Here is a 14,073-nt window from a genome sequence, read left to right as displayed (position 1 = left end):
GACAGGGCATTGACTCGAGTTGGGCGGAGGACAGGTTGATTTATTAGGGTCTGAAAGTGCAAACGGCCTGGAAGATTAAATGGGACACTAGGAACAGCTGAGTCGGAAATGTAGGGTTGGTTCCAAAAAAATACGGCGGATGGATGAATGGCGGCTTGGGTAATAAAGACTTGCTTCGAGGGTACGTACATAGCTAAAGTCATTCAACGGGAGGAACAAAAAAAAAAATCAGACGGTGTCTGAGAATAATTGAAGAAATTTTGAGCTGAAATTGAAAGTCTACGAACATAGCTAAATTCACTTAACGGGAGGATCCCAATATCAGGTGGTGCCTGAGGGAAATTGAAGACTGGAGACCGGAGGAGTCTGGGAACATGGCAAAAGGTTATATCTGAGTTGGTGATCTCTATAAATAAAATCATCGAACAAACAAAACCATAATATATTATGTGTATCGTAATTATTAGCATTTATATTAGTATTTATGTATCAAGCGAACTGGTTGGAATTCACAACTCCTTCTCGGCGATGCTTGGTCTGGAATGTACTGTATAAATAGTACATTGCAGATTATAAAAACAAAACAAAGTTAATTTATATATATTTCTTGATATGTACTGTCTGCAGGGGGGATGTATGTGGTCTGGTAACTATCGGGATGATACACTACGACTGCATACACGCCCTCTCAGAGGATGGGAAGCAGCCTAGGAAACTGCTCTCCACAAAGACCGCAAGTATATTTTTGCATATAGAACGAAACCGGTTCGTACTAAGTAGACGTAATTCTCGGAGGAGTTGGAATCTGGGAGCGTGAGACCCTGTTGAGATTTGGACGTAGTATGTGACGACCACAGGAATGGTCAACTAGGACACGGTGACTTAGGCACCAACTAGGAGATTGGGTCGAGTGATCATGCCAAACCCAGATCGATACGGATCATTTTCACGTCTTGCAGGAGGAAGGAGCCAGATTTTTGCTAGCAAAGTAATATTCCGAGTTCGTCATATATGCAATAACCGAATCATACTAACACGCTGGAAATTAGTCCCATGTTATCCCATCTAGTAGGAGAGGTCGGCGATCCAGAGGTCCCGGAGGACAAACTATGATTGTAATGTACTAACAAATTATGTTTGATTTTCGATTTGTGTATTAAGGCTTTATGGCAGGTCGGTAGGACGGCCTAGTAGAACTTCTAAGGAGATCAGAGTAGGGAAGGTAGACAGTATGGAGAAAGCGGGGGTTTTAGGTATTTTGATCCAATTTCGATTCGTTAACTTTGAAATTAACAACTCTGACCTCACCCCTGTCCTAAAGAGAACTAGGGGTTACCAAACAAAGTAATTAAAAACCCGATACCATAAAGCAAAAAAATCACACAACGTTTGGTGGGATTTAATTACAACTAAATACGAGGGAGTTACGTTGAAGGTCGTAACCGGCGTATTAATTAACTAAGTACATTTGTCTTTATATAAATGTATATATATTACTTGAGAACCATGAGTAGCCTTCGTAGCTACCGAAGGGAGAAAGAGTTCTGAGGATATTTTAATGCCGGTGGCCTAAGGTCACTTAGGTATTACAAAAAAAATTAAATTCAAAGGGTGAAAGGAAGAGTCATCTCAAGTTGTTGCCGTTTTTAACGATTAATTACCGTCCCAAAAATTTTTTTATTAATGGCAACTAAATATATAAATATATATATCCAAAATACGTTCACTACTTACATCTAGAAGTAATATTGTTGAAATCTTGTGTTGTTTCTTAATAATTTATTTACCTTAATACTAACATATATATAATTGAACTAGATTTCCCTCACCAAACACAATAGCATTGTCTCTTTATGGTGAGGAAAGTCTAATTTAATTTCTATTGTTTTATATCTTGTTTATATCCTGTATACTTATCTATGTAAATTTTTTTTTATTTCAAATATTAAATAAAAAAAAGTATATATGCCAATCTACATAAAAACGTAAGAATTAAAATAATAATCATGTAAACTCTATACTGTAAAGCAAATGTTTATAATATGGGTCCCAATATACAGGGTGTATCGGCACGTACCCGACAAACTTTAACCAGCTATTCCTTAGCATATTTGGAGTAAAAAATCTTATGTGCACTTTGCTGTCCGGTAACGTTTTTTTTTAATAATTTTTTTTTTCATATTTTCACCACTGTTTTATCCTTTGTCAAAGTTTGAAAACCCATCCGGAAATATTTTATTCGAATTCCGTTGAATAATGCACGTGTGTACCTATATTGGCGCACTTTTACAATCACAACGAAATGGCACGGCACCATTTGTCTCATTTTTAACTATTATTATTTAGTGTGTGCAAAAGAGCGAAGACGCCTTTCGACATACTTGCTTATAACAACTGTTGAACACGAAAAGCAATGCCAATGATAGTGATGTAGTGTGGAAATTTTTATTTTTTTTGTTTTTAATTGAAAAAAAAAATGCTTCCGGACAGCAAAGCGCCCATAACATTTTTTACTCCAAATGTGCTAAGGAAAAGTTGGTTAAAGTTTGTCGGGTTAGTGCCGATACACCCTGTATACATATATATTTATTTGTTATATTAACCCCTCACAGGAAGCTCTGAGGGAAATAAGTTCCCTCAGGGACTATGTCATCTTTTAGAATGCTGTATGGAGGGTCATTTTTAAGGAAAGAAAGCAGATGAAATTCTGAGAAGGTAAAAGGTATGATGGTTATGTAGGAATATAGGGATCAGTTTGTCCATGAGTGACGGACATTTGAATATATCCCTCCCGCTACGGCGATGGGTCGAGAGACCAGTTAGAGATGTCAAAGGGTCACTCAAAACCAGCCTCTCCCGATCTGGCACTTCACGCATCTGGTGGGCAGCCGCATCCTGAACACACCTCACCCGATTAACCTGGGTAAATAACTCACAAAACGTAGGGAACCACTTGGGGTGACCTATTGCAGAGGTGTCGGTTATCCAAAAATTGAAACACATAACATAAGGTTTCTATATGGGGATCAGTGTGAAAATAAGTACAGTGTAAAATTAGTTTTATAGGAGGCAAAGGGGACGGAATTGTTAAAGTTTTGATCAAACTTGTTAAATCAGACCTTGTTATTACAAAGTTTAAGCCATTTCAAACAAAGTTTCGATTTTCGATTCTGGACAATAGGGCGTTTCTGAGAATAATCTTCCTTTGTGGAACGAATTCGATATTAGTAATTGAGTTTGCATTCTCACTCAGTTCGTAGTCACAGTTTGCAGTTTGCAGAGTAAATTGATAATTGATTTAACACCAAGTCAATGGGTACATAAACGTAGGTAAAATTTAGAAATGAAATTTGAAAACTCTGCAAAACTCTTTTAAAAGCAGCAAAGTCTTTTCGTAATCAAATGAGCATTTTGCCAAAGTTTTTACATTGCGTTTTTGACATGTCCCACGATTTCGATTTATTTTAGGTATGTGTGATTAATTTTGTGGTGTCTTGTTAGCTCCCAAATAATTTTTTTTAAATGTAAATAAATTTGGACTAACATTGAAAAAATAAAGATTAATATTTCCACTTTTATTTATTTTTAACAAGATTATATTACTATTGAACGGTTTTTTAATATTTTTTATACATAACTGAAGTACCTTTGCAACAATCTTTTATATTTAGTAAATTTTATGTACACCGAAGAATCCACATTATTAACCTCCATTATTATTCTGGGCAATGAGTAGTACATGTTATGGTAGTTATTTCCAGAATTTTTGCACTGACATCGACTTCTGGTAATCTGTTATTGGTGGAAACTTAAAATAAACGTTAAAGGAGCGAAATGGAAAGTATAAAAATGATTACAACAGCTACAAATTTTGGCATAAATGCTTAAATATCGCTCCAGTCGAGCTTATAAGCTATAAAGCGATGATTATTTGATACGTTTTAAATCTGCTTGTGTCCTTCTCTAAATAGTATATGTAACAAAGTCGATATCCGCGTCTGTCTGTTTGGGCGCTTAGTTCTCCGAAACTTCGATACGGATTTTTATAGGGTTTGCACTGTCATTTAGAGAATTTTATATGTATATGATACCTTCATATTATATTTATAGAAAGTAGAGAAAAATCGATGTTTTGTAATCAAGCGTTAAAAAAATATTGTCGAGCACTTACATTGCTAACGCTGGCTAAACCTTATGCGATACATCAAAATAATGTACTACGTAACTGTACATCTTAAAAACGACTACAGAAAAGTTGGCTACGGTATATGTCTATCTCCTATAGATAACCCCCAGCAACGTCAGTTGTTATTTATATAACAAAAAAAAACAAAGTATCTACTTGTTTACTTTCTTCTAAAATAAAATTTGAAGCCCTTTTCTCGCATCTCTCATTATTCGTTCGAAACTCGAGCGAAACCGGGTAGTGACGGTTAATGTTAGGTTTATAATATAGAGATCTGAAAACTTAGTTGATAGGTAATAGCAAAAACCATCTTCGAATCTATTTTTTTTCGAAAGATGGTCAAGTATTTAAATTAAACAGGTTTTAAATACATCTGTTGCCTAACCTGTTATGTAACATTTCTCTAAATTCAAGTTCAAGCAAAACGTTTTAATTATACATAATAGCAAAAAACGCCTTAATTTATTTTATTATAATCAACGTTTCCCAACCCAACACAATCATATATTATTTTAAATTAAAATAGTCGAACAGCTTTACTGAAGAAAAACCACTTCACATTCGTTAAACGGTGTTTTTGTTACACATCGCAAAAGATTGTACATTGTTTATTTAGAATTTTAACAATAAAAATGTCTTGCAACATTGCAATTTTCAGACCTATGCGCATGCGCTACTTTGCACGCATGCGCGATATGCTCGTTAGTTTTCCCGCGAATGACTGGGGCAGTTTGTCGTGTGTGATTAAAATAATTTCTAATCTAATGAACAATTCACTATTTTATTATTTGTGTCAGTTTAATCCATTAATAATGTGAATAATATAGTTTATCTTATCGGAAAAAGCGAGGTAATTTGCTACTTATTATTTTTTTTATCTGAGGAAATTTCTAAAAAAGTTATCTATTTTTTTAATTCTACCATCATCTAGAATCACCCCATATAGTTTGTGTACTTTACTTCCGGACATTCTGTAAATTTCCTCAAAAGAAAACTGTATCTAGTTGTCACTTCAATCCAAAAAAAATAATTCTTCACAACAATAACAATAGGATTTGAGCTTCGTGCAACGGCAGTATTATATGTGAATAAAATGTAATATTATTAAAAAAAATACTATTTGGCTAATTGAGGTAAAATATATTACATACTACAAAGAGTACAAAATAGAATCACGTTGGTAAGAAAACACTCACGAAAAAAAAATTTAGACGCCTTTCGGCTTATTCGAATGTTTATTTGTGATAGATCGCACCAAATCATTAAAAAGTAATTATATAATACCACTATCACTCAGCTGGGGTTCCTGGCACATATAACATTATCATCACGTTTGTACCTAACTAATGATGGTATTACGATGGGAAACACACCCTGTAGCCTGAGGCAATAGGTTCACTGGTAGAGTGGCTTCTATTATGCCGCCCCTATAATGAACATCCTGGAGTGTTAACGATTCTCCGTTGAAAGGGATGAAGCCACGTTTCATAATAATCGTGTGTTGAATTAATAAAATAATTTTCATGGGTTTTTGATTTTGTTATGGTTAAATTTTGCTTGTAGCATATTTGAAACCTTGCTGTCATTTAGTTTATACTACATAATTACACGTAGAAGCCGTGAAAAAAAACTAAAAACGTTAAAAGTAATATCTGTTTATTGATTGTTGTGGCTGATATTTAAATACATTAAGGACGGGTTGTTTCGGAGAGTTGGAACAATTCATCAAATTTCAACGATCGTTTTCGGGTTTTGTGAAAGACCTATTCAAGTTCTGTTATTATATCATTATAGACTAGTTGCTTGACAGAACTAAAATAAAAGCAGAACTTGAAAAATCTTTCGCCGAAGTTGATCGTTGAAATTTGATGAATTGTTAAAATTTTCGAGGTCGTGTTCTGAGCGGTGTTCCTAACATCGATAATCTTTTAACGATATATATATTTTTTGAAAAACACAAAACTTACCGTTGTGACGGAGAGCTCCCCCAAACTAACCACAAAATAAAACAGTTAAACATCGGACTCTTCGATAAACAGACTTAGTTGACATTTTGTACTCATTGGGACGCTGAGGCAGCAGCCAGTTGTATGCCGCTGACTAAGCATATTCTAAGTGTAAGTACTAAGCATAAGGTGAGACTATAGCATCCCCAATTGGAGTACGTTGTGAGGCTGAATGTAGAAAGCTGGGTAGTCACCAAACACGGCCAAAGCCATTTCAAGCAACGTTTCAATTCTGAATGGTGGTCTTACACCAGGGCGATACCGAGTGTTTCTTCCACTTTGGAATGTGCCGCAAATATACTTAATATTATTTTATTCGATTTGAGAAATAACAAAAAATTAATCAAATAAAATTTACTTGCGCACGCCAGGATTTGAACCCGCGATATTCAGCTTACAAGTCAACAGCCTTACACAACTTTCAAATTTCTTAAAAGTTTGTTTAAAATACCTAATTTCCTCCACGAAAGCGTATTAGGGACTTACCGACCTTCGTTTTCAAACATTATATTGGATTCACCGGGAGACGTGTGAGCATAGAACTAGAGACAATATCCTAAAATGAAGTCGGAATCAACGACGTAAGTAAAGAAGTAATATACAAAAATATGCAAGGCGCTGCCGTGGTGTATTGGACAGACCTGCTATTGAATTTGCCTTAGCAAATCTCTAAAATAATGTGGCAAACTTAACGATATAATTGAAGTCATGTAAACATAATATTAAGCGCACGGCCCGGCGTAATGGACGGTTCTACGGTCGACTTTGCCCTAGCAGGCCTTGAAAAATCGACCGTAAGTCAGTCCATTACGCCGGGCCGTGCGCCGAATATTTTTGTACACGACTTCATCACTTACGTCGTTAAGATTCCTACTTTATAATATAGATTTGATACGGAAAATTCAACCGCAGGGCTATCCAATATACCAGAGCCGCGCGTCGCATATTTCTGTGCAAGTCTTCTTCACTTATGTCGTTAAGATTTCGACTTTATTTAACTCGACTGGTATTGTCTGGTATTTTATTCGAAAAATAAAATCTGGTGCTTACCGCTAATTTTATAGCTGAAAAACGTTTTATAAAAAATTCAAACCGATATGCTTACATAAAATATTTTAATGGTAAGGTACTGTTTTTATTAATCTCCGTGAGGATAGCTCTAAAAAAATTACATATCTACGTATAGTTAAAAATTCGTTAAAATTAATAAAAATGTGAGTCTCGATATTAGATTCATATGTCGCTTTAAGACGAGAAGTCTAAAATCTCAGAAGATCGCAAGTAACTTTATGTTAATGAAGGACATATCTAAAATATTTAACAGACTTGAATTATTGCGTACCAACTCAAGAATAATTTAAGTTATTATTTGATTTAAAATAAATTGGTCATTTGACTGAGCAATGTATGCATCAATAGTTAAGGCGATACACTACGTAGTAATTTAAAATCATGTGTTTTTGGTTTGAAAATTTTGTCGCCTAGAAATGTTTCAGATGCTTTAATTAAATACTGGGAGTAGAAAACATCTCGGCCTTTAAAATGATCGAGTATTTTTTAGATAAGTCTTTTTATAAGTCCAGAAAAAATAACGTATAGGCCTATGAAAACTGCTTTAAAGTTCAAAATCTCCTACTTACGAACCCATTTTCAGTTATGGTTTTATTGTATAATGTCGCAAATTAAGTTATTTATAAAATGATCGAAAAACATTTGTGACTGAACATCCACAACATAAAATAAAAGGCACTTTTTGGCCATGTTTTTTTCTTGCATAAATCAAAACAGGTGGATGGTGTGAAGCGGGAATTTAAGCCTTATCGCCATCTACGTAAGATTATATAGATAGGATAGGATTCAAAATATTACATGACGTAGTGCATCGCCGTAATACTTAAACATAACTTTGTGTGTCTTAATTCAACAATATATTGAAAAATAACCTGCTAAGAAAAAATAATTTATTCAAAACGATTTTCAAATCTATATTTGAACGGTAAAGTTTGTTTCCTCGCGTAAATTGTATAACCCGGTTTTCTGGAATAGTGTTTTATAACATGCGGTACCTTATTTCAAAAGTTTTGCAAAAATGTCAGACATCCAAGGGGACTTCACAACTTTAATCGAACTATGTTAGCCTCGCTTAACTTTTGTCACGTGAGGATGATCACTTACCGGGATGTGTTGTTTGGAACTTAGAAACTAAACTAAATATTTAATTGACATATGTTGAGGAATGAATTATTAGTTTATTCTAACTTTTTAACTTGTTAACCTTTGTAAATTATTGTACTTTTTTTAAATTGTCAGGGTCATCAAAGCAAAGTAAAAAGTATTAAATACGTTGTTTGCTTTTTGTTAGGCACGGAATTAAGGTTTTCTAACCAAATTTTTTGTAGTAATACTAAAATATGAAAGTATTGTAAATAAAACAATTTGAATTTCGGATTAGTTTAGCCTCTTCAGTGAATTTTATTTGATTAATTTGTGTTGTTTTGTAGTATATTTATCTCGAGTGGAAGATACTCTCAGTAGGTGAAAGAGAACCATTTAGCATTGAATCGTGTGTGAATTGAAATTGAGAATTGAAGCGCCGCTTTTGTGAGACATCACCTCAGGGGCGCTTTACAGTTGATGTAGGTATTACAAAAAAAAAAAAATATTACAAAAAGAAAGTGAAGTTAAGTTAACCCTTTCATCCCCCAGTGTTAATTCAAATTAACATGAACTTTGTGAATTTTTTACCGTAACGGTAGCGTTTTAGAAAAGCCATGTTTTGGTTTTCTTATAGCTTCTAGTCTTTTCTGTGGCATCTATTTTTTCCGCTCTGTTGAAATCTTAAAGATTCGTTATTCTAGTTATTTCTTTATTTCTAATATTATTTGTTTGTACCTTAGAGATTATCACTACATTGTACATGTGCATTTTTGACATGAAACAGTTATTTGTATTACTTTTGTGTTATGTTTATTTTACGATACTATTTAAAAAATACCCTCTGACGTCCAATGTTAATCCAAATTAACATAGAAAAATTTCTATAAAAAAAAAAAAAAATTCCAAAAATTTTCAAATAATTTTTTGAGGTATTATCAAGAATTACACATTTTATATATGTGGAAACATGCTGCTGGTGTGAAAGGGTTAAGTGACAGTACAGGAACAGGTGACACGAAGATAAAAGATGGAGACTCTGCACCAAGAATCCTAGGGGGTGAAGAAACTGGACCAGCTGCTACAGCGAGAGAGTCCACCGCATCCAACAACAGTACCAACACGAGGTTCGTCATCCGTCCAGGTATGTGTCTGCTGCTAATAAAGCGCTGATACAATATCCTCACATAGATAACAGACCTAAGCAGCACATAGATTTCATAGATGTCACCGTATTTTCTTTCATATGAGTATGAAAGGGTTCCTCCCGTGAAGATATACGTCATTTCAACGTATAAAGTATTACTCCTTATCAGCAGAAAACAAAGGGCGCGGCTTCAGTTCGATTAGATCGAATAGCCAGGCACTTCTCCACCTTCATCTTCCCATATTCACTCCATCCCTACCACCTTTAGTCCCACAGAATGCCCAAATTGGGGATGGCATAATGCTCCTACACTCTACACTCTAAACATTTAAACACCCCTTACATGCTATTTAATTTAAAAATCACACAAAATATTTATAAATATAAATTTACTTTCTAATTATGTAAAAATATTTACTTTCATCATCACATCAACGCGGAGTAAAATGAGCATTACAGATTTATTAAAAAAGACTCATCATATTGAAGGTAATCCGGTTAAAAACGGGACTGCAGACAATTTCCTGATTATTTTTTTATAAATTCGTAATAATAATAAAATAAAAACGCGTTTATCTACCTACTTTATCTTGTGTATACTGAGGAAATGCGAAAATGTTAGGTTATTTATGAACACGTTTTCCGACACCGTGACAACTCATTGGTATTTTACAAAAAGTTTATCAGGAAACCTATCGATTCATTCGTTAAGGCCTGCAATAGCGTTATTAACCGGATAACGAATAATTTGAAGAGATTCTTAACAAATTAGCAATATTTTTTATCAATAAATTTAAATAAAAATGTATTTACTTTACAAATTTTTTGCCCTGATAAAAATAAATCTGATCATTATAATATTATGAAAATCAATCAATTATTAACATGAATATGATGTCATAGGTAGGGACTTACCTGCAAACAAAACGCCAATAGGAATATTTTAGTAAAAACATGACCCCCTCGTCTGCTGGAATCCATCACTGCCATAGATATGGGAGCAGGCTCCAAAATGAAGGTCGTCTTAGGGCTTCTGAAAGCATTAATGAAACAATATTATTTTAATTCAATGATACATTTTGACTTGTACGTAATGCCCGATCCCACAGATTAATGAAACATAATTAATTTCACTCGTCGATGAAATAGAGACAAATATTCCCAGGTTACGAATAACTTGACAATATTTGAAAACATTCTACTAACATCTAAGCCGAAAATGTTGCTTGCATCGTGATGGAGGACTAGATGTGATGCCAACTCAGTCGCTGACCGGTTATTATTGTTATTGTATTAGAGGCGATGCAATGCGAGAAAACATCTTGGTCTTTGCTAAGTAAGATCAACCAATTTTTTATAAGCTTAGAAAAATACGCAGTGTCAAGCCTACAAAATATTATTTTAATAACCCATTAGAAGTGTGATGTGGGCGTATCCGTGTGCCCGAAGTAAACTAATTTTTCCTTACTTCTGGTGAAATCGAATTTTTCAAATGCTGTTGACATTCTTTGATGACAGATAAGTAATTTCATTGACTTGTTGAATTTTTTTTCGAAATGGATTTAATGTGTTTGGTGGCCAGATCTGAATATCCAGGTACCACCCCACCCTCCTCTCATCCATTTCCTTCCTCTCCCCACTACCTTCAGCCTCAGAACATTCCTCAATTAGGGATGCTAAGGTTCCGCTGGCTCTAGACGGTTGAGATAAGTTCAGACTCTGCGGAATTCAGGTAAAAAAATCAAAATTATCAAAAAAACGTTGCCGGTAATAATGTTACCAGTGAAAATGCGCCTAGTTAAAATGTTACCTATCAACATTTCACTACCGGGATGTGCCTAGTTAATAATCGCACAGTCGTTCAGGTTAGGACTTGCTGAGTCTACTAAATGTCTGCGCCAATATAATTAAATTTTATCTGTTTCTAATTGGAAAAAAAATGGCGAGGAACATTTCAACTGACGACATTTTCAAAGGGAATATTTTGATAGGTAACATCGTTACCAGGATCATTATTACTATCGCATTAGTACAAATATTAGTGAGCAAAGCAATCGATAAAATAAGGGTGGAAAATTCAACTTCAGGAAATAATAAAATCATTTCTGCTCCAGTGAAAATATTGAAAACGCCCGAAGGCCTTATAATATATTAATATACAACGCCATAACGTATCACGTGTACGGGCGGGCTTCGACGTAAATTTCAATAATTTTGCGGCGAAATACGTATATTCCCAGATACGTATTTACATAATGTTTTGGATTTCAAATAAGCGACATAGCCTTCAAATAATAATTATGGTATCAGGGTAATAGCGTAAGAAGTCTAACGTTTGCTATTTCCATAAAAGATCAAAACATTTTAACAATTTAATTAATTTAGTAATAAATTATTTTTTATTTTTGGGAATAACATAATGAGTTAAACCTCAAATCGTAATGTTTAATCATTGAATACAGTATTAGAGACTCTCACATAAAAAAAAATGAACCCAGGACCTCTGTCTTGCCGGGGATTTGCTCTACCACTGAGCCAATTCTGAGACATATCCCCTTCGGCTATATTAATCTGTATCAAGCTTCAACTGAGAACTACTAGCATTATCTTCATTTTCTAAACGATTATTATTATTGGCTGCTATCTTTTTGTATGATTGCAAGATTCTTCCCCAACTAAGTGCAATGCAGAAAAGTCAATAGATGTCGCAGATTAAAATAAAAACGTAAATATTTACCAAGACGCAGTTTTTGTACATATACATTGTTTATATATTCCAGCCACCTGGTGGTTATGGTGGTAGATAGCCCTTGGTGTCACATCGAAAGTAAGAGAGTTTAAGGGGGCTAAGCGTGGGTGGGACTGGGTGACGAAAATATACTTTGTTATGGGAAGGCCACGAATGTTTCAGATTATTTCAGAATGGGCCCGCCGATTATGTCGGTGAGTCTGGAAGGTTCCACAAAGTTAATGAAAGTTCTCGAATGCTCTAGAATGTTTTGGAAGGAGAAAGTTCAAGGAGTTTCTATAAGGTTCCAAACTGAGAGGCAGAGTGTGTCAGAGAGTCTAAAAGGTTCCGGAAATTTCGAAAATGCTCTTTAAAGTTCTGGAAGGAACCACAGCAATCCGTAGCGGGGTATAGCTAGTTACACATAAAGTTTTTCTTCTGTCTTTATCGCCATCCTCTATATCTGTGTTAAACTTTATTGGTTATTTACATGTTTAATGTCAAACAGTTAAATGTCCCAAACTTTCAATAGTAAACACGCGAACACGAAATTCTAAAGATAAATGACCATTAATTTTAGTTAGAATTGATACCAGAATAAACTTTTATGTGAGTAAGTACTTTTAGGGACAATTACTAGAACCATCTCTACGTATATCGCAAATGATAACCGTTAATTACTAATGGGATGATTAATTTAAGAGGTGAGAAAGGTGAAAAAGGTATCACTTTCGCCTTTATTCGATTATTTATTTTTACGACACCGTAAAAAAAGTTTTTTTAACATAAAAAAATTCAATTTTTTAAAATTATTTTCAAGCTTAATTTGTAGACTTCCATTTCTATAGCAAAACATTACAAATAATAATAATTATAGAGCAGTACTTGTTTATAAATAAACTGTTTTTTAATAAATTGAATAACATTATCGAATATACATATAAAATAATTTTTTTTGAAAATTATTAATTTATTTTTATTTTTGAGATTAACAAACATTTCCGGGTTACGAATAACCTGACAATATTTGAAAATCTCATACTGCCACCACCGTAAGTTGAAAATATTGCTTGTGTTCTGATAGAGGACTTAGCCAGCTGAGGAATTGAACGTGCAACGCCTGTGTGCACATTTGCTTGGGTAGCTGTGAAATAAATTAGGTAGGTACTGTCCTGATCGAATTGCTTGCATTTATTATGCTACGTATAAACAGGACATAAATTCCGCGAGACGAGCCGCGAATTATGGGAATGAAACAAAGCAACCACGATACAAAAATCTGTTTGCGGTTGCTTTGTTCCTTTCCCATAATTCGCGGCTCGCCTCGCGGAAATTTTGTCCTGTTTATACCCACCCTTAAATAATACGGTTTGGTGGATTAAAAGGTATCTTTGTTAGTAAAATAAAGATTTAAGACACTCAGGACGGGTTGTTTCGTAGAATTTGAAGATTTCATCAAATTTGAAAGTTAATTTTCAATTTCTGTTGTGATATCATTAATGGAATAGTTTTTTTCACATAATTGGAATAATAACAGAACTTGAATAGAAGACATTACATTTGATGAGTTTATTCGAATTCTCTGAAACAACCCACCCTTAGTAAAAGGACAAGATCATCAAGGGTCTTCTAGATATGCCCAAAGTATGACATGTCTCTGAGCAGAATATAAAAGAAATCCTTAAAAAAATTAAATTAAAAATTGATACAAAGTGACATATTTTCTAAATTTCTTTTGTAATAAATTCGATTCAAAATAACTTACATTCACATTTTCTGATCTGTCAATTGTTTGGATCAGAGATGATAAAATCACAAACGTAATATCAAAACAATATATGTCCAACATTTC

General features: G+C 34.1%; 1 protein-coding gene across 2 annotated transcripts in view; it reads right to left on the bottom strand.

Annotated features, from left to right (window-relative positions):
* Nucleotides 1–14,073, bottom strand: part of ImpE3 (Ecdysone-inducible gene E3) — a 68,532-nt gene that overhangs the window by 25,749 nt on the left and 28,710 nt on the right. The window contains exon 2 of one of the 2 annotated variants that reach the window (XM_089644981.1): nucleotides 10,409–10,526. In XM_089644981.1, the coding sequence (XP_089501107.1) occupies nucleotides 10,409–10,483 (75 nt within the window). In that variant the 5' untranslated portion in view covers nucleotides 10,484–10,526. The remainder of the gene's footprint in view (nucleotides 1–10,408; nucleotides 10,527–14,073) is intronic. The other variant, XM_089644982.1, reaches the window with a different exon arrangement.

Source organism: Hesperophylax consimilis, chromosome 22 (assembly GCF_061612785.1).
Source record: "Hesperophylax consimilis isolate HC1 chromosome 22, BYU_Hcon_1.0, whole genome shotgun sequence".
NCBI lineage: Eukaryota > Metazoa > Arthropoda > Insecta > Trichoptera > Limnephilidae > Hesperophylax > Hesperophylax consimilis.
This window is presented reverse-complemented; position numbering and strand designations above follow the sequence as displayed.